The 26,997-nt window shown below is 38.5% G+C and overlaps 1 protein-coding gene across 12 annotated transcripts; it reads left to right on the forward strand.

Annotated features, from left to right (window-relative positions):
• Positions 1-256: 256 nt before the first annotated feature.
• Positions 257-21,891, forward strand: LOC127498742 (NACHT, LRR and PYD domains-containing protein 3-like). Of its 12 annotated transcripts, none has more exons than XM_051868412.1 (10): positions 258-442; positions 967-1,134; positions 3,064-3,228; positions 5,153-5,320; positions 8,150-9,919; positions 13,095-13,268; positions 16,206-16,379; positions 17,497-17,658; positions 18,966-19,012; positions 19,108-21,891. In XM_051868412.1, the coding sequence occupies exons 2-10, from the start codon at positions 983-985 to the stop codon at positions 19,641-19,643; spliced, it is 3,348 nt and encodes a 1,115-aa protein (XP_051724372.1). In that variant the 5' UTR covers positions 258-442; positions 967-982; the 3' UTR covers positions 19,644-21,891. The 12 variants fall into 12 exon arrangements, with proteins under 12 accessions (XP_051724380.1, XP_051724372.1, XP_051724371.1 ...); XM_051868411.1 differs by having other exon boundaries at positions 970-1,134; positions 3,061-3,228; XM_051868409.1 differs by having other exon boundaries at positions 259-442; positions 3,061-3,228.
• The last annotated feature ends 5,106 nt before the right edge of the window (positions 21,892-26,997 follow it).

The following is a 26,997-nucleotide window of genomic DNA, read 5'->3' on the forward strand; positions in this document are numbered from 1 at the left end:
AATACAACTTTTGACGTTTCACTTTACTGCAGAGCTTGTTGGCATTTTCTGTAAATGGTAGATATAGTGTCATATTTCAAGACATGTTGTTGTCATCTTAACATGGGTAAAGTCACGATTTTAGTACATTTTTACATTTTTTAGGGGTGAGTCTACATTATTTTCTGTGGTTATCGACAGCAGGACACAAATGCTGTCAATAGAGCTTCAGTTGTATTGAACCCAGAATATTCCTTTAAGACTTCTTTCTCTCACTGATCATGTGACACTTTAGACTCCATTTTGTGAAAGGAAGAACATGAACAACAACAGGAAATAAAAAAAAGTTGTTCACAAATATTATGAATCATTTTGAGAACATCACAACAGTTTAGTGCTGCTATCTAGAGACTGAATGGATTTATGAACTGAATCATGTTTTATGTTTTTTGTTGAGACAGAGGTAGGTTTGAGCCAACACATTTCTGGATTTATTTACATGCATCATTTAATATTTAATGTTGTGTGTAAACATCTGTTATAATCTACTGTAATGCCACTCTGTTTTGATGCTTTAGTTAGTTTTTCTTTCTCTTGATAGCCTTCCATACCGAACACCTGCTGATAAAACACAGAAATATAACAGAAACTGAACCATCCTGTAAAAATGTATTATATCTGTTTCTTAGAAAGAATCTCTTTGTTTTGACAGTCATAAATGGAAATAATACATGCAGGTTTCCTCTATTTGCAGTTTCTTAAACCATTGAACTCTTAGTTGGACTGACAAAAGCATCTTTGTTGTCTTTCCACACAGTAAAGGATACTTTCTATTAACTATTTTAATATTGTGTGTATTAGTATACCTAGCAAAGAATTCACGATCACACTATAACTGATAAAGCATAACCAAGACACTGATATTTTTATTAAATGTTTTATTCTGTGTGTCTAGAAATGTAATTTGTTGTATATTGTGTATTTCAGTAGTACGTCCGGTAAAATGAGTGGCAAAAAAAAGCAGAAAAAAAAGCTGGTTCTTGTTCAGACACGTAAAGCAGCATCTCCAGAACCCAGCTGTGTGTCTATGAAGAGTGATGCATCCATGGACCCTCCCCCTAAACTCAATGATGGAGCACTGACCTCTAACCCTGAGTGAGTATCAGTGTGAGCAGTGTGTCTGCAGTCTGTACTTCATTCAGTTGCATCATTTTTTTTTTTTATAAGGCAAGAATTAGCTAGTAGGTCAGGGAGCCCAATCATGTTCCTGGAGATCTACCTTCCTGCAAAGTTCTGCTTCAACCCTGATCCAACACAACTGAAGGAGCTAATTAAGACAGTTACTTACAGACAAGTGTGTTGGGTCAGGGTTGGATCTGAACCCTGCAGGTAGGTCGATCACCAGGAACAGGACTGGGCACCCCTGTAGTAGGTCATAAGCTAATATAACATAAAGTAACGTGTATTTGCAAAACATGACATTTACCTTTATTGATCCAATAAGCAGCCTTCAAATTTGTAAACAAAAGGTGTGAAAATGTATATTTCATGATGTAGTCTAATCATGAAATATAACAATAATTTTATGTAAATGATATATAACCAATAAAAGTCTCATCTCCCGTTCCCTTTAAAAGCCAGTTGCGCTCACGCCATGGTGGATTCGCTATGTACATGGCAGAATTTGCAGCAGAAAAACTGAACACTTCTCTAGCGAGGAAACGGATCTGCTCGTGTGCGCGAGCAGACCATCTACGGGACAAAAAACCCTTGCGTTGCGCCTGGCGCCGCATTGTGCTGGGTGTATGATAGGGCCCTTGATTAGCTGGATCAGGTGTGTTTTATTAGGATTGAAGCTAAACAACCCTGGCCCTACAGGAACTGAGTTCTGCACCCCTGATTTAGATTATATAACTGCACATGTGAACACACTCATTGATGTAATACAATTGGTGTAATCGTGGTGGTCATTTGTACTACAGTTAGGCTAAGTTGTAACTTGCTGAGACTTGCTCCACGCATGTAAATGATAACAGCGCAACACTTTGCTATGAAACACAAAGTGCATCAGACTTTATGTGCGTTTCCATATGCACTTTATTGGAAACCCAAACAAACAGCACATGTAGAGCTTGTTGACATTTTCTGTAAATGGTAGATATAGTGTCATATTTCAAGACATGTTGTTGTCATCTTAACATGGGTAAAGTCAGAGCATTACTGTAAACACGATTTTAGTACATTTTTACATTATTTAGGGGTGAGTCTACATTATTTTCTGTGGTTATCGACAGCAGGACACAAATGCTGTCAATAGAGCTTCAGTTGTATTGAACCCAGAATATTCCTTTTAAGACTTCTTTCTCTCACTGATCATGTGACACTTTAGACTCCATTTTGTGAAAAGAAGAACATGAACAACAACAGGAAATAAAAAAAAGTTGTTCGCAAATATTATGAATCATTTTGAGAACATCACAACAGTTTAGTGCTGCTATCTAGAGACTGAATGGATTTATGAACTGAATCATGTTTTATGTTTTTTGTTGAGACAGAGGTAGGTTTGAGCCAACACATTTCTGGATTTATTTTCATGCATCATTTAATATTTAATGCTGTGTGTAAACATCTGTTATAATCTACTGTAATGCCACTCTGTTTTGATGCTTTAGTTAGTTTTTCTTTCTCTTGATAGCCTTCCATGCCGAACACCTGCTGATAAAACACAGAAATATAACAGAAACTGAACCATCCTGTAAAAATGTATTATATCTGTTTCTTAGAAAGAATCTCTTTGTTTTGACAGTCATAAATGGAAATAATACATGCAGGTTTCCTCTATTTGCAGTTTCTTAAACCATTGAACTCTTAGTTGGACTGACAAAAGCATCTTTGTTGTCTTTCCACACAGTAAAGGATACTTTCTATTAACTATTTTAATATTGTGTGTATTAGTATACCTAGCAAAGAATTCACGATCACACTATAACTGATAAAGCATAACCAAGACACTGATATTTTTATTAAATGTTTTATTCTGTGTGTCTAGAAATGTAATTTGTTGTATATTGTGTGTTTCAGTAGTACGTCCGGTAAAATGAGTGGCAAAAAAAAGCAGAAAAAAAAGCTGGTTCTTGTTCAGACACGTAAAGCAGCATCTCCAGAATCTAGCTGTGTGTCTATGAAGAGTGATGCATCCATGGACCCTCCCCCTAAACTCAATGATGGAGCACCGACCTCTAACCCTGAGTGAGTATCAGTGTGAGCAGTGTGTCTGCAGTCTGTACTTCATTCAGTTGCATCATTTTTTTTTTTATAAGGCAAGAATTAGCTAGTAGGTCAGGGAGCCCAATCATGTTCCTGGAGATCTACCTTCCTGCAAAGTTCTGCTTCAACCCTGATCCAACACAACTGAAGGAGCTAATTAAGACAGTTACTTACAGACAAGTGTGTTGGATCAGGGTTGGATCTGAACCCTGCAGGTAGGTCGATCACCAGGAACAGGACTGGGCACCCCTGTAGTAGGTCATAAGCTAATATAACATAAAGTAACGTGTATTTGCAAAACATGACATTTACCTTTATTGATCCAATAAGCAGCCTTCAAATTTGTAAACAAAAGGTGTGAAAATGTATATTTCATGATGTAGTCTAATCATGAAATATAACAATAATTTTATGTAAATGAAATATAACCAATAAAAGTCTCATCTCCCGTTCCCTTTAAAAGCCAGTTGCGCTCACGCCATGGTGGATTCGCTATGTACATGGCAGAATTTGCAGCAGAAAAACTGAACACTTCTCTAGCGAGGAAACGGATCTGCTCGTGTGCGCGAGCAGACCATCTACGGGACAAAAAACCCTTGCGTTGCGCCTGGCGCCGCATTGTGCTGGGTGTATGATAGGGCCCTTGATTAGCTGGATCAGGTGTGTTTTATTAGGATTGAAGCTAAACAACCCTGGCCCTACAGGAACTGAGTTCTGCACCCCTGATTTAGATTATATAACTGCGCATGTGAACACACTCATTGATGTAATACAATTGGTGTAATCGTGGTGGTCATTTGTACTACAGTTAGGCTAAGTTGTAACTTGCTGAGACTTGCTCCACGCATGTAAATGATAACAGCGCAACACTTTGCTATGAAACACAAAGTGCATCAGACTTTATGTGCGTTTCCATATGCACTTTATTGGAAACCCAAACAAACAGCACATGTAGAGCTTGTTGACATTTTCTGTAAATGGTAGATATAGTGTCATATTTCAAGACATGTTGTTGTCATCTTAACATGGGTAAAGTCAGAGCATTACTGTAAACACGATTTTAGTACATTTTTACATTATTTAGGGGTGAGTCTACATTATTTTCTGTGGTTATCGACAGCAGGACACAAATGCTGTCAATAGAGCTTCAGTTGTATTGAACCCAGAATATTCCTTTAAGACTTCTTTCTCTCACTGATCATGTGACACTTTAGACTTCATTTTGTGAAAGGAAGAACATGAACAACAACAGGAAATAAAAAAAAGTTGTTCACAAATATTATGAATCATTTTGAGAACATCACAACAGTTTAGTGCTGCTATCTAGAGACTGAATGGATTTATGAACTGAATCATGTTTTATGTTTTTTGTTGAGACAGAGGTAGGTTTGAGCCAACACATTTCTGGATTTATTTTCATGCATCATTTAATATTTAATGCTGTGTGTAAACATCTGTTATAATCTACTGTAATGCCACTCTGTTTTGATGCTTTAGTTAGTTTTTCTTTCTCTTGATAGCCTTCCATGCCGAACACCTGCTGATAAAACACAGAAATATAACAGAAACTGAACCATCCTGTAAAAATGTATTATATCTGTTTCTTAGAAAGAATCTCTTTGTTTTGACAGTCATAAATGGAAATAATACATGCAGGTTTCCTCTATTTGCAGTTTCTTAAACCATTGAACTCTTAGTTGGACTGACAAAAGCATCTTTGTTGTCTTTCCACACAGTAAAGGATACTTTCTATTAACTATTTTAATATTGTGTGTATTAGTATACCTAGCAAAGAATTCACGATCATACTATAACTGATAAAGCATAACCAAGACACTGATATTTTTATTAAATGTTTTATTCTGTGTGTCTAAAAATGTAATTTGTTGTATATTGTGTGTTTCAGTAATACGTCCGGTAAAATGAGTGGCAAAAAAAAGCAGAAAAAAAAGCTGGTTCTTGTTCAGACACGTAAAGCAGCATCTCCAGAATCTAGCTGTGTGTCTATGAAGAGTGATGCATCCATGGACCCTCCCCCTAAACTCAATGATAGAGCACTGACCTCTAACCCTGAGTGAGTATCAGTGTGAGCAGTGTGTCTGCAGTCTGTACTTCATTCATTTGCATAATTTTTTTTTATAAGGCAAGAATTAGCTAGTAGGTCAGGGAGCCCAATCATGTTCCTGGAGATCTACCTTCCTGCAAAGTTCTGCTTCAATCCTGATCCAACACAACTGAAGGAGCTAATTAAGACAGTTACTTACAGACAAGTGTGTTGGGTCAGGGTTGGATCTGAACCCTGCAGGTAGGTCGATAACCAGGAACAGGACTGGGCACCCCTGTAGTAGGTCATAAGCTAATATAACAAAGTAACATGTATTTGCAAAACATGACATTTACCTTTATTGATCCAATAAGCAGCCTTCAAATTTGTAAACAAAAGGTGTGAAAATGTATATTTCATGATGTAGTCTAATCATGAAATATAACAATAATTTTATGTAAATGATATATTTTCAGGAACTATATCTTAAGGAAAAAATAAATACTAATATAGCAAACTTGAAAATTTAAACAGTTTTTCATTTATTGTTTTTGTGTGACACAGAGCAATGCACATGGCAAAGTTCACTGTTAAAGGTGCAATATGTAATATTTTTGCAGTAAAATATCCAAAAACCACTAGGCCAGTTTTATATATTTTGTTCACTTGAGTACTTACAATATCCCAAATGTTTCCAAATATTTGTAAATCGTGAGAAAATTGCAATTTTAACCAAGGCTCCGGGACGTGTGAGGAGTCCCCTGTCAATTGCGTCATACCCGCGTTAACCCTCAGTCTGCCTTGGTTTCCGGTTTTATTTTGTAGAAACCATGGAAACACCAAAGACGCTTTAATATATTACGCTTTTTAATAGACAAGGGAACAACTGTTTTGATATATTCATAGACAGAAAACTAATTGTTGTTATATAGCTCAACACGTTTAGTCTTATTGTTTAAATCTAATTTTCTTGATTTTTTGCGAGTACCGTGCTTTACCATGCCTCAGAGAAAAACACTATTTTGTCAAGTAGCTAACATAGCATAATCAGATGCAGCTTTATTTTTAGTAACAGTAATACAGAATTTTCTCCATCATACAATACGTTTTAAAATGAATTGCATGCCATTTATCAACACAAGCCATCCAGCATTTAATATGATCGATCTAGCTTACTGCAGTATCTCAAACACGGCAGCCACCGAGCGAACGCACAGAGTAACGTTATAACATAATTTTCAACACTCTCAAATGTATCTAATATGATAAACAGAGCTGCGTGACCTCATACTCATGACTGGAAAAGCGGAAGCGGCGCTGGCGACTGTGGCATAATAAAAGTTCTGCCGCTCGTGAGACGTGTGTTGCGCAATTGCTCCAGTGGCCTCGTTCAGCTCCCACAACACTCGGTCCTGCTCTGCTTCATACTACAGTAACATTAATAATCGCATCCATGAACATGATTTCTTCCCGAGTCCTATCCCTATTCTTTTGCACCATCCATCCATTGAGGGGAAGACCACATGTCCCAAGATTCCGCGCTCAAACTTGGCGTCATCAAGCTACGCCTTTGTTTTGAATAGGCCTCTAGCGACCTCTAGCGGATAAAATTTTTACATATTGCACCTTTAAGTTCACTGTTGTAGTCTTTCAGGTAAAACAAGCTCATTTAGTGTGAGTAAAAATAAGCCTGAAGGCACTAATTTAATGATCTAAGCACATGGTCTAAAGTGCACGGCGCAAGTGCACTTTTGCTAGTTTAACTACGGGAAAAATATTTGGCACGCCCGGCGCATGGTCTAAAAGGGTTGTCCCTATTCTCTTAATGAGTAATGGGTGTGTTTTGGGCATAACGTGCAATAAACCAATAAGTGTCTCATCTCTCGTTCCCTTTAAAAGCCAGTTGCGCTCACGCCATGGCGGATTCGCTATGTACATGGCGGAATTTGCAGCAGAAAAACAGAACACTTCTCTAGCGAGGAAACGGATCTGCTTGTGCACGCAAGCAGACCATCTACGGGACAAAAAACCCTTGCGTTGCGAATAGCCTTTAAAATAACTAAAAATACTAATAATAATGAGGCAATATTAATTGGTTCAAATAAAAAAAATCAAAAGCATGTAATAATATGGATTTATTGAACAACACTGTTAAAATACATAATGTAATACACATAATATAAACAATCAACTTATGTACATTACGCATAATAACAAATGCATGCAGAGGGCGCCAACGGCCTGGTGATTGTTGTTGTTACACTTTACAGCATGATCAAATCCTTGTTTAATATTGGCCAAACAACATTTAATTCAAATGTCCACTTAATCTTTAATATTTGTCCACTTCTTTACGATTTAAACTTTTATTTTGAAATTGCGATGAACAACAATTTGCATATTTAGAAGCATATTGATTTATTCACCTGTGTTGGCCTTAGATTAGACATTACAACTCTGGTGAAATGGCACACGTTGCGTTCCCAGATGAACGTTATAAGCAACTCAAACTCAAACAACATATGCAGAGAGTTTGTTAACTGAGCTGAAACATGTATACATTTTATAAAACAGTCTAATAATGGGGTTCATGGAATCTCGTCCTTGGAATGCGCCACTTCCAGTATTTTGCCATCGACATGAATAAATTGCAATCTAGGATTTTTTAAAATCGTGTACTTGAATTTAATTAAGGAATTGTGACAGTCCTAGTGGGATCAGATAAGATCTTAGAGTTTAGTGTGATGGAAACATTTGTAAATACTTTTCTGGAACTACTTTTCACTGAAAAATGCTTTTTCACAGTCACAGTTAAATTTCTTCATTTTATAGTCTTATTTCATCTCTCTCTGTCTGCAGAATGAAGAGCGATGATGTGATCAGATCAGTGACGCCCCGTTTGACCTGCACTTACTCCGACCTCATCAGGCAGAGAGTCAGAGACCAGCACAAAAACAGCATGAAGAACAAGTATAAGAGCTTATTTGAAGGAGTGAATGAAGAACATGAGCTTTTACAGATGGAGAAAACAGCCAGAACACAAGACACTCCAATCTACTGCAATGACATCTTTAAACCCTTACATGAACCAGGCTGTGAGAAGAAAGAAAAAATCAAGACTGTTCTTACTAAAGGCATCGCTGGAATTGGAAAAACCGTCTCTGTGCAGAAGTTCATTCTGGACTGGTCCGAGGGTAAAGCCAATCAGGATGTAGATTTCATGTTTGTGCTTCCATTTCGAGAGCTGAACTTGATTAAAGGTCACCCGCACAGTCTTCACGGACTTCTGTTGGACTTTCATCCTGAACTTCAAAATTTTGACTCAAAGATTTATGAGGAGTGTAAAGTTGTGTTCATCTTTGATGGTCTGGATGAAAGCAGAATTACACTGATGTTTTCAGACGATTTGAAAATTTGTGATGTGAATGAGTCTTCGGCAGTGGGTTTGTTGATGTCAAACCTTATCAGTGGAGATTTGCTTCCCTCTGCTCTCATCTGGATCACCTCCAGACCAGCAGCAGCCAATCAGATCCCTTCAAAATACATCAACCGTGTGACAGAAATTCAGGGATTCAATGAGCCACAGAAGGAGGAATATTTCAGGAAGAGAATCAGTGATGAGAATCAAGCCAGCAGAATCATCTCACACATTAGAAGATCAAGAAGCCTCCACATCATGTGTCACATACCAGTCTTCTGCTGGATCTCAGCCACTGTGCTTCAAAACCTCCTGAAGCAAGATGACAGTGCAGAAATCCCTCAAACTCTGACTGAAATGTACATCCACTTCCTGCTGACTCAGGTCAACATGAAGAATCAGAAGTATCCAGAGAAACTCCTGCTGTCCAACAGAGATGTGATTGTGAAACTTGCTGAACTGGCTTTCAAACAGCTGATGAAGGGCAATGTGATGTTCTATGAGGAGGACCTGATTGAGAGTGGCATAAATGTCACTGACGCCTCAGTGTATTCTGGGATTTGCACTGAGATCTTTAAGGAGGAATCTGTGATTCATCAGAGGAAAGTCTACTGCTTCATACATCTGAGCTTTCAGGAGTTTCTAGCTGCTTTCTTTGTGTTTTACTGCCATGTAAGTAAGAATAACAAATCACTGAAGTCGTTTCTGGAAAAAGAATATACAAAGTACATTCAGAAAAACTCTCTGTATGAGCTACTAAAAGCAGCTGTTAACAAATCTTTCAGGAGTAAAACTGGACAACTGGATCTTTTCCTGCGGTTCCTGTTCGGCGTCTCACTGGAGTCCAATCAGAGACTCTTACAGGATCTACTGACAGACACAGTGAACAGCTCAGAGATCATCAGAAAAATCACACAGCACATTAAAAACACAATCAAGTGTGATGAACATCTCTCAGCTGACAAATGCATTAATCTGTTCCTCTGTCTGCTGGAAACTAATGATCAGACTCTCTACAGAGAGATTCAGGAGTTTGTGAAATCAGAGGATCACTCAGTGAATGAACTCTCTCCATCTCACTGCTCAACAATAGCCTACATGCTTCAGATATCAGAGGAGGTGCTGGATGAGTTTGATCTGAAGAAATACAACACATCAGATGAGGGTAGAAGGAGACTGATACCAGCTGTGCTGCACTGCAGAAAAGCTCTGTGAGTATTAATTTATGTGATTGTAAATTAAGCTGTATGTGTCTCTTTTGTTGATACACAGTAACATTGTAATACCTCCATCAAATCATGACACTGTTTTGTTTGAAATGACTATAATTTAAAAGGAAATAAGAAGCTGTTGGAAGAGGACAAAACTGTTTTAGTGCAAACAGGAATACAGAAAACATGAATAGTGCCAGTGCAGCAAAAGACAGAGACAACTGTGAAGATGAATAATCAGGAATTAAATGATAAAGTACTTTATTGGTTTATGTACAAGAACAATGACTGTCATTCTTATATGTGTTAATCTCTTATAGTGTTGTCAAAAGTATCAACCATGATACCAAGGTACAAAAAATGACGTTTTGGGCAATGTTGAGCAGATTCGTAAACACCTCTGTTTGGCCTTTGTGTTGACGCGCTCATCAGATATGTCTGTGATTGGCTACAATGATCGACGCATGGGAGCATTTAAAAGCACATGGAAGTGTTTGAAGGAGCGGGAGCGTTTGAACGCAGGATCATCCGCTGATAGATGCCTGCTTTCAAAAGCTCCCTTGTGTATCTGTTTAAGGGCTCAGTGAAGAGCGTCACTGATGTCTATTTACAACATGTTTTGGAAGCGTTGATCATTGTAGCCAATCACAGACATATCTGATGAGCGCATCAACACAAAGGCCAATCAAAGGTGTTTACAAATCCGCTCAATAGCACTCAAAGCGTCATCTTTTTAAAATTTCAGTACTGACTTGTTATCACAGTCGGTACTTTTAACAACACTAATCTCTTATTTCATTTAAACATTTTACTGCACTGTTATGTAGAATCAGTTGCTTTGGAATATAAATCAAATTGTCTTGGTCATGTGATTTTCAGCAAACAGCTTTACCTGTGTCAAATATGACTAACTGATCTTGAGTCAGTTTTATAATAACCTTACAGTATCAGACTAATTTAAACATATTTGAGCTGATTGTCAGTCAATATTTAGAGTTCACTTCCTGATGAAAATAGAGTATTAGTTATGTGATCAATTTGTGATCAATACCATGTGCACAAAACTGATGTTTCGGTTACTAATGTAACCAGTTACAAAGATCTCCACTGCGCCTTTTTACCAGTAAGCTCTCTAAGCTGACTCGTCCATGAACCAGAGTAGCTTGGTCTGGAAGACTGGAAGGACTGCCATCATGTGGAGGGTGGATCCTGCCTAGCCGACCGCTGTATAATCCCTCGTCACCAGGGCGGTAGTGGCTCTGCTGGGCTTAGAGGAATAGGTGGCACATGTCTTCCTTCCGAGGTCCATGAGTGGACAGAGGTGCACCGCGACAGCCTATTCAAACAAGGAGGGGGTTCATATTAGAGGTCTTCATGGGTCCACTTGGATCCAAAAACCCGAGACCCAACCCGAGACCTGAGTGGGTTTGGGTCCAAAACTTCGACAAGTGCCTCGGACATGGGTCCGGTTCGGTATCAGTGGCCTCGGATTTCGGGTAATTTAATATAAATGTGCTTTTTCCTAATGGACCCGAGAAGACCTGAATTCTTTTAAATTATGTCGGGCATTTAACAAAATTTTATTATTTAAAAGAATTCTATGACAACGTTATCTCACTTTTTCTAAATTCTCTTTGAATCCGCGCTTCTATGTGCAATGGATTATACACACGGTTGCTTCCGCATTAGACTAAGTTGCTCCACATTTTTGCCTACCGTTTAAACGAGCGCTGTCAGCATGGATTAAAATAAACTTTTATCATCTTATGGTCAGGTAAATAACATTACACCAAAAGTTATAGGACATAATGAGGTTACAGTGATGAGTGATTGACATTTCAGCACTTCAACGCGTACTTGCGCGTTCACGTCAAGTGCATTTTTTAGAAACGCACGTAGAGAAGGAACAAACAGTTGCAACCTCGCACACAGAAATCCATCTTATAACTATGAGATCCATCAGGAAAAGCCACTTGCTTCATTACGCTGTGTGTTCATGCAGGGTTTTTCTTATTTGTGTGTAGAAGAGGTAAATAGCTTTGCAAAGAACACAAATTCAAATCAAAATTGAAAGCCGAACTCAGAAATAATGTGTATCCATCGGGCAGGCAATAATATAAAGTAATAATAAATAAGTAAATAAATAAATGAAAGTAATGGAGCAGCGGCCAAATAAGTCAGCAGGACACCAAGGTTTTTCATGAATGACCGCAGGGCTGCAGGCTGTGGACACGTCAATGCCGTTTACGTTCGGGTCCAGTCAGATTTGAAAATAGGCTAAATGCTGTTGAGTCGGTTTGGGTCTAATTTTATCGGGTCTGTGTCGGGTCGGCTTTTTCTTTCAAAAAAATAATTTATGCACGTCTGCTTCGGGTAAGAAGTGATTCGGGTCGAGTACAGATTTTAGGACCTGAGAAGACCTCTAGTTCATATCCCTTCTGGTCCATGCCATCAACAGAAGTGAGGTTGGAAGAAACTGAAGAGTGGACGCGAACTGAGTGGGGGGCGTACTATGACTTAGTCAGCTCATCATGTACCTTCAGAAAGAATGGGGCTGGCCTCTGGCAGGGGGGTTCGCTGGCGGTGCCCCGGCTGCAGGAACCATTCATCGAGTTGGCTGGGGGTGGGCTCGCGCCGGCCATTCCAACCCCAGTTCCTTGATGGCCTTAGAGAGGACTCGGATGAGCTCAGAGCCCAGCCCGGACCAGGAACTGACTGGCTCATTCTGTGGCACAGTGGCAGAATCCTCAGCAAGGTTTGACCACACGTCCGCATCTGAGGTGGCCAGGGACATGGCATCATCGCCATCATTCTCCTCAGACCAACCAAATGAAGCCAGGCCCCGTGTACCAAAAGAGGGGCGCTGATGAAGAGCACTGGGGAATCCTCGCGCTGTGGGGAGAGTGAGTCACGCAGGAACTGGGCCACTGTGAGCTCACTGTGTCCCTTTTGCTCAGCCTCGCGACTCTGCTTCTTCCTCCTAAGCTCGTGAGAGGAGGGGGAAGAGAACTAGAGAGAACGAGGGGTGGGATTCAATCAGGCTTTAGTATTTTCGGAGAAAGGGATTTCCCCATAGCATCAGCTAATGACGCAATGTTGAGAGACCGTTATCGAAAGGTAACAATATTTTAATCCACTATCTCATCTTTGAAACATATTTCATCCTCTATTATAGACTTGCTGACTGCAATCTCACTGGTCAGTTTTGTGAAAGTTTGTCTTCATCTCTACAATCATCAAACTCCTTACTGAGAGAGCTGGACCTGAGTAATAATGACCTGTGGGATTCAGGGGGGAAGCTTCTGTCTGATGGACTGAAGAGTTCTCATTGTCAACTCAATATACTGAGGTAAGAAAAACAGATAATGGTTCACGTTGTTATGAAATTTAAGATGCCTTCTGCTCTGGTCCCAGGGGCGTCAAATTTAATATGGACACTTGGGACATGTTCCTACCAAAACCTAGCAACTACTGAATAATCCCTAGCAATAATTTCCCAATTAAATTGAAAAGTGAAAATTAATGAAATGTGTCTTACAGCATTACATTTAGATCTGCTCAGATTTCATCAAAGGTTTCTTTTACTCTTTTTTTTTTTTTTTTTTTTTTTTTTTTTTGCTTTTCGTTTTTTTCCTTTCTTTTTTGTTCAGCGTGCGTTCACTGACATTCTGCACTCAGATCTGCACATTCACGACTGCTCTCATCATAAACAAGTGTAGATATGATGTACTGTAAGAGATTCATTGTGCAGTGTAGTCAGCTTAATAGATCATAAAAGGGACTGACTTAAGTCATTGACCGTTTCAGTGATGGGAACGTTCTTTACTCGCTGTCTGTACATAATTAAATCCCAATTTGAATAAGTTTTTTTTTTTTTTTTCATGGGACTAAGTGAACCATTGTGAAGTCTTGATTTACTAATGCGTAAAACGGCAATAAACTAATTCATAAATGTTTCTCAGCTTGTTTTATCTGTGTATGATGTGTGTGGGGAAACAGCACACTTTTTTTTAATGTATTCTATTAATCCACATTAATAGTCATGAGTACAATATCAAGGGCAATAATTGACAATATTGATTTTTGTTGTAATCTTGTGGCCCTAAACTGTAATGAGTATAACATGCTTGCTCTGACCCACCTCTGTCCCTTTGTCACCCCTTAAACCTGAAGTGTATCAGTACACCCACCCACAAAAAAATCATGATCAAATTACTAAGCAACCACTGAATTGAATAACACAAAATAGGTATCATTTTAGGTTTTTAAACAGTCCGTGTACATAAACAAATGTAAATCATGTAGCTTCTGTTCCACCTTTGTAGTGTAAAGATTGCTGCTTTCATTATTTTCCTCATATCCAAATAAATTAAACTATATTGCCCAATCTTCCTTTTTACTTTCCAAGACACTGGTAATATGTATTTGACTGTGTGTGTGTGTGTGCGTGTCCATGAGTGGACAGAGGTGCACCGCGACAGCCTATTCAAGCAAGGAGGGGGTTCATATTACAGGTCTTCATGGGTCCACTTGGATCCGAAAACCCGAGACCCGACCTGAGCGGGTTTGGGTCCAAAACTTCGACAAGTGCCTCGTACACAGGTCAGGTTCGGTATCAGTGGCCTCGGATTTCGGGTAATTTAATATAAATGTGCTTTTTCCTAATGGACCCGAGAAGGCCTGAATTCTTTTAAACCATGTCGGGCATTTAACAAAATTTTATTATTTAAAAGAATTCTGTGACAATGTTATCTCACTTTTTCTCAATTCTCTTTGAATCCGTGCTTCTACGTGCAATGGATTTAACACACGGTTGCTTCCGCATTAGACTAAGTTGCTCCACATTTTTGCCTACCGTTTAAATGAGCACCGTCAGCATGGATTAAAATAAACTTTTATCATCTTATGGTCAGGTAGATAACATTACACCAAAAGTTATAGGACATAATGAGGTTACAGTGATGAGTGATTGACATGTTAGCACTTCAACGCGTACTTGCGCGTTCACGTCAAGTGCATTTTTGAGAAACGCACGTAGAAAAGGAACAAACATTTATAACCTCGCACACAGAAATCCATCTTATAACTATGAGATCCATCTGGAAAAGCCACTCACTTTATTATGCTGCATGTTCATGCAAGGTTTTTCTTATTTGTGTGCAGAAGCCCTGCATCAGAGAAGAGGTAAATAGCGTTGCAGACAACACAAATTCAAATCAAAATTGAAAGCCGAACTCAGAAATAATGTGTATCCATCGGGCAGGCAATAATATAAAGTAATAATAAATAAGTAAATAAATAAATGAAAGTAATGGAGCAGCGGCCAAATAAGTCAGCAGGACACCAAGGTTTTTCCTGAATGACTGCGGGGCTGCAGGCTGTGGACATGTCAATGCCGTTTACGTTTGGGTCCAGTCAGATTTGAAAATAGGCTAAATGCTGTTGGGTCGGGTTTGGATCTAATTTTATCGGGTGTGTCTCGGGTCGGCTTTTTCTTTTAAAAAAAATAATTTATGCACATCTGCTTCGGTTAAGAAGTGATTCGGGTCGAGTACAGATTTTAGGACCCGAGAAGACCTCTAGTTCATATCCCTTCTGGTCCATGCCATTAACAGAGGTGAGGTTGGAAGAAACTGAAGAGTGGACACGAACTGAGTAGGGGGCGTTCTATGACTTAGTCAGCTCATCATGTACCTTGAGAAAGAATGGGGCTGGCCTCTGGCAGGGGGGTTCGCTGGCGGTCCCCCGGCTGCAGGAACCATTCATCGAGTTGGCTGGGGGTGGGCTCGCGCCGGCCATTCCAACCCCAGCTCCTTGATGGCCTTAGAGAGGACTCAGATGAGCTCAGAGTCCAGACCGGGCCAGGAACTGACTGGCTCATTCTGTGGCACAGTGGCAGAATCCTCAGCAGGGTTTGACTACACCTCCGCATCTGAGGTAGCCAGGGACATGGCATCATCGCCGTCATCCTCCTCAGACCAACCAAATGAAGCCAGGCCCCTTGTACCAAAAGAGGGGCGCTGATGAAGAGCACTGGGGAATCCTCGCACTGTGGCCCGTTTGCTCAGCCTCGTGACTCTGCTTCTTCCTCCTAAGCTTGTGAGAGGAGGGGGAAGAGAACTAGAGAGAACGAGGGGTGGGATTCAATCAGGCTTCAGTATTTTCAGAGAAAGGGATTTCCCCATAGCATCAGCTAATGACGCAATGTTGAGAGACCGTTATCGAAAGGTAACAATATTTTATTCCACCATCTTCTCTTTTATACATATTTCATCCTCTATTATAGACTTGCTGCCTGTAATCTCACTGGTCAGTTTTGTGAAAGTTTGTCTTCATCTCTACAATCATCAAACTCCTTACTGAGAGAGCTGGACCTGAGTAATAATGACCTGTGTGATTCAGGGGTGAAGCTTCTGTCTGATGGACTGAAGAGTTCTCATTGTCAACTCAATATACTAAGGTAAGAAAAACAGATAATGATTCACGTTGTTATGAAATTTAAGATGCCTTCTGCTCTGGTCCCAGGGGCGTCAAATTTAATATGGACACTAGGGACCTAGCAACTACTGAATAATCCCAAGCAATAATTTCCCAATTAAATTGAAAAGTGTGAAAAGTGAAAATTAATGAAATGTGTCTTACAGCATTACATTTAGATATGCTCAGATTGCATCAAATATTTCTTTTTACGTTTCTTTTTTTTTTTTTTTTTTTGCTTTTCGTTTTTTCCTTTCTTTTTTGTTCAGCGTGCGTTCACTGACATTCTGCATTCAGATCTGCACATTCACAACTGCTCTCATCATAAACAAGTGTAGATACGATGTACTGTAAGAGATTCATTGTGCAGTGTAGTCAGCTTAATAGATCATAAAAGGGACTGACTTAAGTCATTGACCGTTTCAGTGATGGGAACGTTCTTTACTCACTGTCTGTACATAATTAAATCCCAATTTGAATAAGTTTTTTTTTTTTCATGGGACTAAGTGAACCATTGTGAAGTCTTGATTTACTAATGCATAAAACGGCGATAAACTAATTCATAAATGTTTCTCAGCTTGTTTTATCTGTGTATGGTGTGCTGTTTCCCCACACACAATTATTTTTTTTTAATATATTCTATTAATCCACATTAATAGTCATGAGTACAGTATCAAGGGCAATAATTGACAATATTGATTTTTGTCATAATCTTGTGGCCCTAAACTGTAATGAGTATAACATGCTTGCTCTGACCCACCTCTGTCCCTTTGTCACCCCTTAAACCCGAAGTGTATCAGTACACCCACCCACAAAAAAATCATGATCAAATTACTAAGCAACCACTAAATTGAATAACACAAAATAGGTATCATTTTAGGTTTTTAAACGGTCTGTTTACATAAACAAATGTAAATCATGTAGCTTCTGTTCCACCTTTGTAGTGTAAAGATTGCTGCTTTGATAATTTTCCTCATATCTAAATAAATTAAACTATATTGCCCAATCTTCCTTTTCCAAGTCAGTGGTAATATGTATTTGACTGTGTGTGTGTGTGTGTGTGTGTGTGTGTGTGTGTGCGCGCTTGTGTGTGTTTGTAGATTATCTGGCTGTATGGTGACAGAAGAAGGCTGTTGTTATCTGGCTTCAGCCCTGAGTTCAAACCCCTCACACCTGAGAGAGCTGGATCTGAGCTACAATCACCCAGGACAATCATTAGTCACGCTGGTCTCTGATCCAAACTACAGACTGGACAAACTCAAGTATGTTCAACACTAACAATCATCCTGTCATGTTTGTTTGGACATGTTTGTGCTTTAAACTCATATGACAATATATCCCTGCATAAATCACATATATTCAATGAAATGAAAGGATATAGACACAAGTAGTCTATGTAAAGGTGAGTGTGTAGCATAAGGCTTGAGGATCTTATTCAGTGATCGAGGCTGTGAATCAGGAACCACATCAAAAGCTGAAGGACAGACAGGGGATCCAAAGATCCAAAGGATCTTCATCAGAAGAGACACCAGCCTGAGTTTGGAGATATAGTTCACTATTTTCCAGGTCTTAAAGGAACACTCCACTTTTTTTGAAAATAGGCTCATTTTCCAACTCCCCTAGAGTTAAACAGTTGAGTTTTACCGTTTTCGAATCCATTCAGCCGATCTCCGGGTCTGGCGGTACCACTTTTAGCATAGCTTAGCATAGTTCATTGAATCTGATTAGACCGTTAGCATCTTGTTAAAAAATGACCAAAGAGTTTCAATATTTTTCCTATTTAAAACTTGACTCTTCTGTAGTTACATCGTGTACTAAGACCGAAAGAAAATTAAAAGTTGCAGTTTTCTAGGCCGATATGACTAGGAACTATACTGTCATTCCGGCGTAATAATCAAGGAATTTTGCTGCCGTACCATGGGTGCAGCAGGCGCAATGATAGTACGCAGCGTCTCTCACAAATGTTTCCATGGTTGCAAGGCACGCTTCCTGTGCAAGCAGGGGGTCACAGGCGCTGCGTAATATCATTGCGCCGTATAGTTCCTAGCCATATCGGCCTAGAAAATCACAACTTTTAATTTTCCGTCTGTCTTAGTACACGATGTAACTACAGAAGAGTCAAGTTTTAAATAGGAAAAATATTGAAACTCTTTGGTCATTTTTTAACGAGATGCTAACGGTCTAATCAGATTCAATGAACTATGCTAAGCTATGCTAAAAGTGGTACCGCCAGACCCGGAGATCAGCTGAATGGATTCCAAAACGGTAAAACTCAACTGTTAGGCTCATTTTCCAACTCCCCTAGAGTTAATTTTCAAAAAAAGTGGAGTGTTCCTTTAAGATATACAATAACTTTGTGTGATGATCAGCCAAAAATTTAAGTCATTCACATGTTCCTTAATGAGCTCAGTTCAGACTTTTTGTGTTTGCAATTTAAAAATGTCTTAATTTGGTCTGTTTTTGATAAATTAAACATGAGCGTTTAGATGAGAAAATTTAATATCCACTTTTAATTTTTATAAAAAAAATCATTATTATATAAATTGACTGTGACATTTTGTTTTTATAGTCTGGATCATGGAGGAGAGATCAGAATTAAAGCAGGACTACAGAAATGTTAGTCACACATACACACTCACACACACACACACACCTTCATCATTGTTGTTTTGTTGTGTTATAAATGTTAGAATCTCTCTTCTTGTGTTCAGATGCATGTGATCTCACACTGGATTTAAACACAGCAAACACTCATCTCGCTCTGTCTGAGAGGAACAGAAAGGTGACACATGTGGAAGAGGAGCAGTCATATCCTGATCATCCAGAGAGATTTGATGTGTTGCCTCAGGTTCTGTGTAGAGAGAGTCTGTCTGGACGCTGTTACTGGGAGGCTGAATGGAGCTTCTGGGCTGATATATCAATGATGTATAAAGGAATCAGCAGGAGAGGAAAGAGTGATGACTGTTGGTTTGGATACAATGAAAAGTCCTGGAGTCTGAACTGTTTAAAAAACAGTTTTACTGTCAGACACAATAATAAGAGCACAGATATATCTGTCCCTTCACATCTCTCTAACAGAGTAGGAGTGTATCTGGACTGGCTGGCCGGCACTCTGTCCTTCTACAGCGTCTCTGAAACACACACACTCACACACTTACACACACTCAACAGCACATTCACTGAACCCCTCTATGCTGGATTTGGGGTTTATTTTAGTGGTTCAGTGTCTCTGTGTGAGAAACAATAGAGACACACAGTGGAGTGAAAGAAACGCACTCACGTTATTTCTCTCTCTTTAACTCACACAGCTCTAAACTCTTTCTCTCTTCCAATCTTAATTGTAGTGTGTATATAGAAACACACACAAATTGACTTTGGTCTTAATGAGACACACCGCAGACTTCTATAGTGTTTTTATAAAGGTATTTGTATGTGGCTCAACAGAAGTTTTGTCTTTCTGAGTCTCAGAGTGCCACCTGGAGGAAGATTTAGTTTCTCGCTCACAGGAAACGGTTTTTAGCAAGCGCTCGCTCTGTTATGACTGAGGGTCAGGTCAGAGCTCATCTTCTAAACACAGTCCTTTACTAGGGGTGTATCGATACCCTCATGTCACGATTCGATACATATCATGATACTGAACTCAGGATACATTATCATTGCGATACTCCAAGACATATGGTAAACGGTTAACAAAAAAATGTACTGTTGATTAAAATGCTAAATTAGGTATTAGGTATTAGGCTTGGACTTGGTGCTGGTAACCCAATGCAAAGGACAATGGTGACACCAGGATAAAAATATTCATGATTCTAATGCTGAAACAACGAATATGCTTGCACTCTGTCACTGACTAGATATACTTAAAATAATGTAGGCCACTTTTTACCTGTAACATAAGACATTTTGCATTATCAGGACCTTCAAATATTCCCACATTGCATTATAATACATTATATTCAACACTATATATGTTGGTTTAATGTAGTACTGACACAAACTCTGTAATCTTGAATTTTTCTCACACAGTAATTTTCATTTTGGGTAAACTATACACGATACAGATTGTCACTATCCACAATATGATATTGTTGCATTTTTGTATTGCGATATATTGTGACAATATATTGTTACACCCCTATTCATTACAAATGTCGAAGACTGTGGAGCTTATCTTACGCTCCGTGTGGAAGGATGACATCTCTTCCTGATACCTCATTCTCAACTGTGTCTTACAATCACAGTCAAACTGATTGCTCAATTACTGTAGATACAAAAATAATGCATGTAATATGTATTATAAACATCTAGACCAATCTAGAATTGACTTTGATATTACCGGACAAATATCTGATGGTGATAAAACAAAATAGGGACACAGCTCTGGAGATTCTCCTGTCAGGACATAATAGTGTTTTGTTAAAAGATACATGTGTGTATTTCTGTTTTTCTTAACCTAAATATTTGAATCTATTTGAAGTATTAAGTCTGGGAATCTGGGAATACATGGTTTATAATAGAGGAGACTGTTTGGGTCTAGTTCTCACACTTAGTCTAGTTCAGGGATTGGTCCGGGGGGCCACAAGGGAGTGCTAGGGGGTCAGTGGAAAAGTAAAAAAAATAAAAAAAAGAAAGAGAGAGTAAAACAGTGTAAAAATAATAATAATAAATAAATAAGATTAACCCTCTTATTGCATTTGGTTAGTTTTGACCCGGAAGCAGCTAAAAATTTCTTAAAAATCCATAGTTTTTGATACAGCAAAAACACTTTGCAAACGGATTATGTTACGTCCAGAAACGTATTATTTATTGTATGGGGCCATCAGAAGAGCTGTGTTTTCTTGCATTTGTGTTTTTGTGTGCTTTTTCTGTGTTTCTCCCTCTGTTTCCTCTTTGGCTCGTCCTACTCAATCCATCTGGCAGGTAGCTGATTGCCCCCAGCTGTGCCTGCTTACCAGTCAAGAGTGAGGCAGCCTAAGAGCAGAGAAGAAACTGCCAGAGATTGAGAAACTTTCCCTTAAGAGCTTTCTCCAGAATGCCTGCTCTGCACATTCTTGTTGTTGAATGTGATAGCTGCTTAGTTTTGTACTTTTTGGTATTGTATTGTTTTTATTGATTGTTGTGTGTGTACAACATTTACATTTCTTGTAGTTTACATGTGGAGGTTAATGTTACCATTTACCTTTATCAGTCTTTTCTATTCTTCTATTCTTGCTGCTGTTAATATCAAGCTTATTAGCTATATTAATGGTTGTTTATTTTATTGTTTATATGGAAGCTGTAGGGATGTGGGCACCATTTTTGTTTAACACTGTGTTCTCCAGGAAGGGGGGTACAATTCTGTTATTGATTTTTCTTTTCTTTGGTAGTTTAGTTAGAGGTTTTACTCCCACAGGCTCCCCCTCCTGAAGCCATTGCTTCCCTTTTAAGTTGTTTTCTTCTTTTTAAATACCTTGTTTTTGTTCCATGAGTTCTGAATAAAAAAATCTTGCATGTAATTTGTTTTGTTTGTTGGAGACTCGCAGAAGTAACAATTCAGACTATCAGAATCAGAAGTTATTAAACACTTCTATGGTTGCTGTCAAGGAACAGTTGCTGTTTTTCATCACAGCGAGGGTAGATATATTTGAACTGATGTGATGAAAACAAGGCTGTGAAGGAAAGAAATATACCTTTGTTTAGTAAAAGGTTTGTTTTCAATGTTCTGTTGATTGACACAAAGGTAAACAACAGCACAACCCATTGCACAGTATGCCTGTCCCTCACAGCCTCCTTTTCACATCAAATTAAATATGCCATTTACTGTCCATAGTGGGGCATGTCATCACAGTGGGAATCTGCTATTTATTGACACAGATTTCAGAAGAAAGCCTTTTATTTATGTTTTTGGAATATGAAATACTGTCTAAAATATAAGAGGACACTTTTACTCTCTAGTTCTTTAAAGCTAAAAAAAAAACACTGATTTGAAGATCAAAAAATAATGAAACTGTTCTTGACGAACCCAAGAACCATTTACTGCGCCAATTTACTGTATTGTATTATAAATGTTTTGATGAGCTTTAGTAGGAGCATCGCTCGATGGATCTGGGGCGAAATTATGACTTTCTCCACAAAATGAAAGGTGAGAACCTGCTGTTCACTGGCAATTCAGTGTGAATAATATATGGACTCATTTCAGGTTGTGATCCGTCAGATAAATCAGTGCCCTCTGCTCTTCCGGAAAGTGTGACGAGAGACTATATAGATTCCAGACCGTTGCTCATCTCACCCTACTTCTCAGTGCTGAGAAAAGAGAGAGACATTGACCTCATCATTTCTCTGGATTTCAGTGTTGATGATCCTTTCAAGGTATTAGATGCATATATGACTGTCTCTATATAATGTATACTCTATAATGTATACAAAAACTCATTTAAAGGAATAGATCCCCTAAAAATGTAAATTCCATCATCATTTACCCTCATGTCGTTTCAAACCCACATGACTTTCTTCAGTGGAACACAAAAAGAGATCTTGCTGCTCGTGACATTCATAGTGACCAGCAGAGGTCGCACTAACCTAAAATGTACAGGATTTAAAAACAGTGAATCTGATTTTCGCTGATTTTGAAAATTACAAATGCTGTGTATCATTTAAACGGATAAATACAAGAATGAAATCCATTTATACATATTTTCAACATCTTTATGTGGTATTCTGGATACCCTGGTATTGTGTACCCCTTCCCAGAAGTCAACATACCCAGTGATGATTCAAAGAAACCCAAATGTGTTCAAAGGCCAAAATGCTCCAACCGTGATTCACATCTCTCTCTTTAATTTGAAATAAATCCATATTATAACCGGCTTCCATAATATAGGCTCCATGTTTGAACATTGTTATATATGTGATATACTGTATAAAACATAATTATTACTGTGTAGTGGTGTTTAAATCTTTTAAATGAGCCAATATGTGAATAGGCTAAAAGCCTAAATTAAATCGGTTCATCACATAAAGCAATCCAGTCTCTTCATAAAATTTGGACTAAACCACTCAATTCATATGGATTAGATTTATGATCTCTTTATGAACTTTTTGAAGCGTCAAAGTGGTAGTTGTTAAGCAGTTTATGGAGGGACAGGAAAGCTCTCAGATTTCATTAAAAATATCTTCAGTTGTGTTCTGAAGATGCCAATTCATGAAAGCTTGATCCCTCTTCTGCTATATTGCTTACATTAATTCATTGTTTTATTATTTATAATTTACTGTTTATATCCCACATATATTTTTATACAGGTTATTTTATCTTAGTTTAAACTTTCACTTGAACTGGCTGTGAGAACCTTTTTTTTTTTTTCTTACATTAAAATCATTAAAATGATGAGCTTGCATTACAAACGAGGAGTTGGGAAATTTAATGAGTAGTCAGAAGTAGCACGTCTGACCCCCACTCAGTCCAAAAGAGATTTAAAAACCCAACCGTTCATTCATATCAAACATATGGCATATAAACTCATTGGATCTACAGTAACCCACTGCTACAAAATCGATAAAGCTGGAACAGAAAGTACTTGGCCAGAGCTGAAAGGTTTGAATTATGCTGCTAGTCCTCGGCCAGATCACAAGTGTGAGTTATCTGCAAAGAGTTCACTGAGCCAATTTCCATATGATAACTAGAGGCTAAAGGAGCATCTGCAGCTTGCTGTGGTCTGCATCTGGGACTGTGAGGACGAATGTGCGATTATCATTCTGGACAGGACAGACGCTTTAGATATGTCATCAGGTGACATCCTGCTAGTTCTCGACACTGGTTCAAGTTTTTCACTGTTTGCCCCTTTTGGCTGTGCCAAGGACTGACAGTGTTAGGCAGTCACCCTTAAAGGGATAGTTCACCCCAAAAAATGAACATTTTGTCATCATTTACTAACTTTCATGTAGCTGCAAACCTGTTTGACTTTAAAAGAATTTTGAAGAATGTTGAGGTACAAACAACATTGGACCGTACAAACTTTCATTGTATTGTTTCATTTTATAAAATATCTTCTTTTGTGTTTCACATGAGAAAGGATGATTCTGATTGGTCAATAGCTGTGTTTTATTCACGATAAAACACGGCTATGATCGCTTCACCCAACGGTTCTGTGGATCACTACACAACACCCTTAGCAACAACTCTTAGCAACGTAAACTGTATGTTCTCAACTGATATTGTTCATTGAAGCTTACTGTATTATGTAGAAGAGTATTGTGAGAAAGAGATCGAGTAAGCGAGTTTATTTCCTGCATTCAGATTTAGCATTTTCCTTCAGGTCAGTCCTATGTTTGTCATAAAAAATCTGTTTAAATGTCTGATGTATTATCTTGTCCTTTTAACAGTTAAGGGGTTTTCCCGTGACTGACAGTCGCTAGTCAAAGCATTTGTCAGTTGCGTCTTGTTCTGTGTTCACAACAATTCAGTCTTTTCAATGTAAAAGTCTTCGCTACTGACTGACATAGTCTTTGCCGCCATCTGATGGCGTAATAATGTAACGTTTGTTGCTGTTCACAGTCAGGGACTATTTTTTCCGGCGGAAAGAAAGGCTTTTAGTAAGAGTTTACTTCATGAAAGTTGCATTGTTACATATTTTTGGCTTTAATAATTGTATTGTGTGGTAACCGTTTTATATAAGTAATAAGGTACTCAAGGCTAGTGCTGTATCGTGAATAAGTCACGGCTGAAGGGTGTTGTTAGGCATGACGTGAAGCTCAATGATGCCACTGGTATGAACTCATACATCTATTAAAAATCACCTTGGAATTAGTTGGATGAACAATAGTAAAAATGGCCAAGGAAAGTGAAGTTAGATCATCATATATTATACAAAATTATACATTTTTATGTGTAACTCAAGTGTCCAAATACGTTTTGGGTTCTCTATACACTACCAGTTAAAACTTTAAACACACACTGAAACATAAATTGTTTAGATTTAAGATTTAAATGGTAGTGTATATTTTATGTAAATGCTTGTGATGAAAAATGAAAGTCCAAAGTTTTTGCAGTTTTCTTTAGATTGTGTCTACTTGACAGAATAAATATTAAATAATGCATTTTTGAAATGGATTGGCCTCGTTGTTTAGCCTCCTTGTTAGAGCGTCCGACTCCCACGCCGGAGACCCAGGTTCAAGGCCCGCCCAGAGCTGGGCGAGTAGGACCTGGGTAGAAGGGTTATATGTGTGTGTGTTTGTGTGTGTATATTATATATATATATATATATATAATGAAGAACTTTTTATTGCTAATATGCAGAAGTGTCCCTGCTACCCTCTTTAAATTCTGGGTGTGACCCTTGTCTGCCACGTTAGAGCAGCATTATAGTTCACCATTCCCTTCCTCAAACACTGCACTGCCCCTCCATCATTTGGCCTCTTGCTGATTTATTGCTTCACATTAAAATCTGTGACACAGTTTTTGTCTCAGCTGAGCAATTGGCCGCTTAAGCAGCTCTGCTAATTGATCCTGTAAGACTTGTAAATCATGCTGGTGTTCCTCTTTTCTGTCTCTCTCAGCCTGTGGATTAATCTCATTAAGAACTGCATTACACTCGCCAAGGCGCATTACAACGCACTTTTGCAGCTTACAAGGGACTCTACCTCCATGGAAAAACTCAATTGAATTCTGCAGATGGCCAGTCAGAGACTACATTCCTGGGCAAAAAATAAATAAATAAATAAATAAATAAATGGGCCAAGCCAAAAATGGAAAAATATGTAGTGGTCTTTTAATGGTCTTAACCCTTTTAATCACAAATCACTGGTCAGGAAATTTGCAATAATAATTGCCCAAATACTTTAGATAAAGTCACTTAGCCTTCTCTTTGTTTTCTTTAAGTGTTTAAACTGTGTGGGTAAACTTGCAGCAGCTTTTTACAGGAAGAAGAGTCTGTGTTGTTCCAATCAATGTTAATGGCTTCAAAGAGTTCATGAGAAGTTGAAAAATGTCTCCCAGTTAGTTGGAGTTCAGTGTCAGACCAAATATTTATTGTAGGGTTCAAATCTCGACTCTGTCCAGGCCAAAACATGAGCCTGATGTGGGAAGCAAGCCATTCTTCAATAATCTCCTGCACTCCAAAGCATTAAATGACTTTTCACGTTGAAGTAGCTCACCAATACCAGCAGCTAAAAAGCCTTCTCACACAATGACACTCTTCCTCCATGCTTCTCTGTGATAGAGATGCATTTATTAATATATTTCTCAGCAGATTTTCAAAGACACTGCACTGGAGCATCACCATGCAACTCGTGTTTTATTGTTATTCATCACTCCACACACAACTTCCCATATTCTGCCAAAAACTTCATTCTGTCTTTGATGTTTTTCTGAGACAGCAATGGCTTTTTAAGTAGTGCATTTGCTTACATTTTACTAATTTCATGACCATTAATTTGTGGTTAAGACAATTAAAGGATTAGTTCACTTCAGAATTAAAATTTACTCACCCCCATGTCATCCAAGATGTTTATGTCTTTCTTTCTTCAGTCGAAAAGAAATTAAGGGTTTGAGGAAAACATTACAGGATTTTTCTCCATATAGTGGACTTCACTGGGGTACAACGGGTTGAAGGTCCAAATTGCAGTTT

This window comes from Ctenopharyngodon idella, chromosome 17 (assembly GCF_019924925.1).
Source record: "Ctenopharyngodon idella isolate HZGC_01 chromosome 17, HZGC01, whole genome shotgun sequence".
Classification (NCBI taxonomy): domain Eukaryota; kingdom Metazoa; phylum Chordata; class Actinopteri; order Cypriniformes; family Xenocyprididae; genus Ctenopharyngodon; species Ctenopharyngodon idella.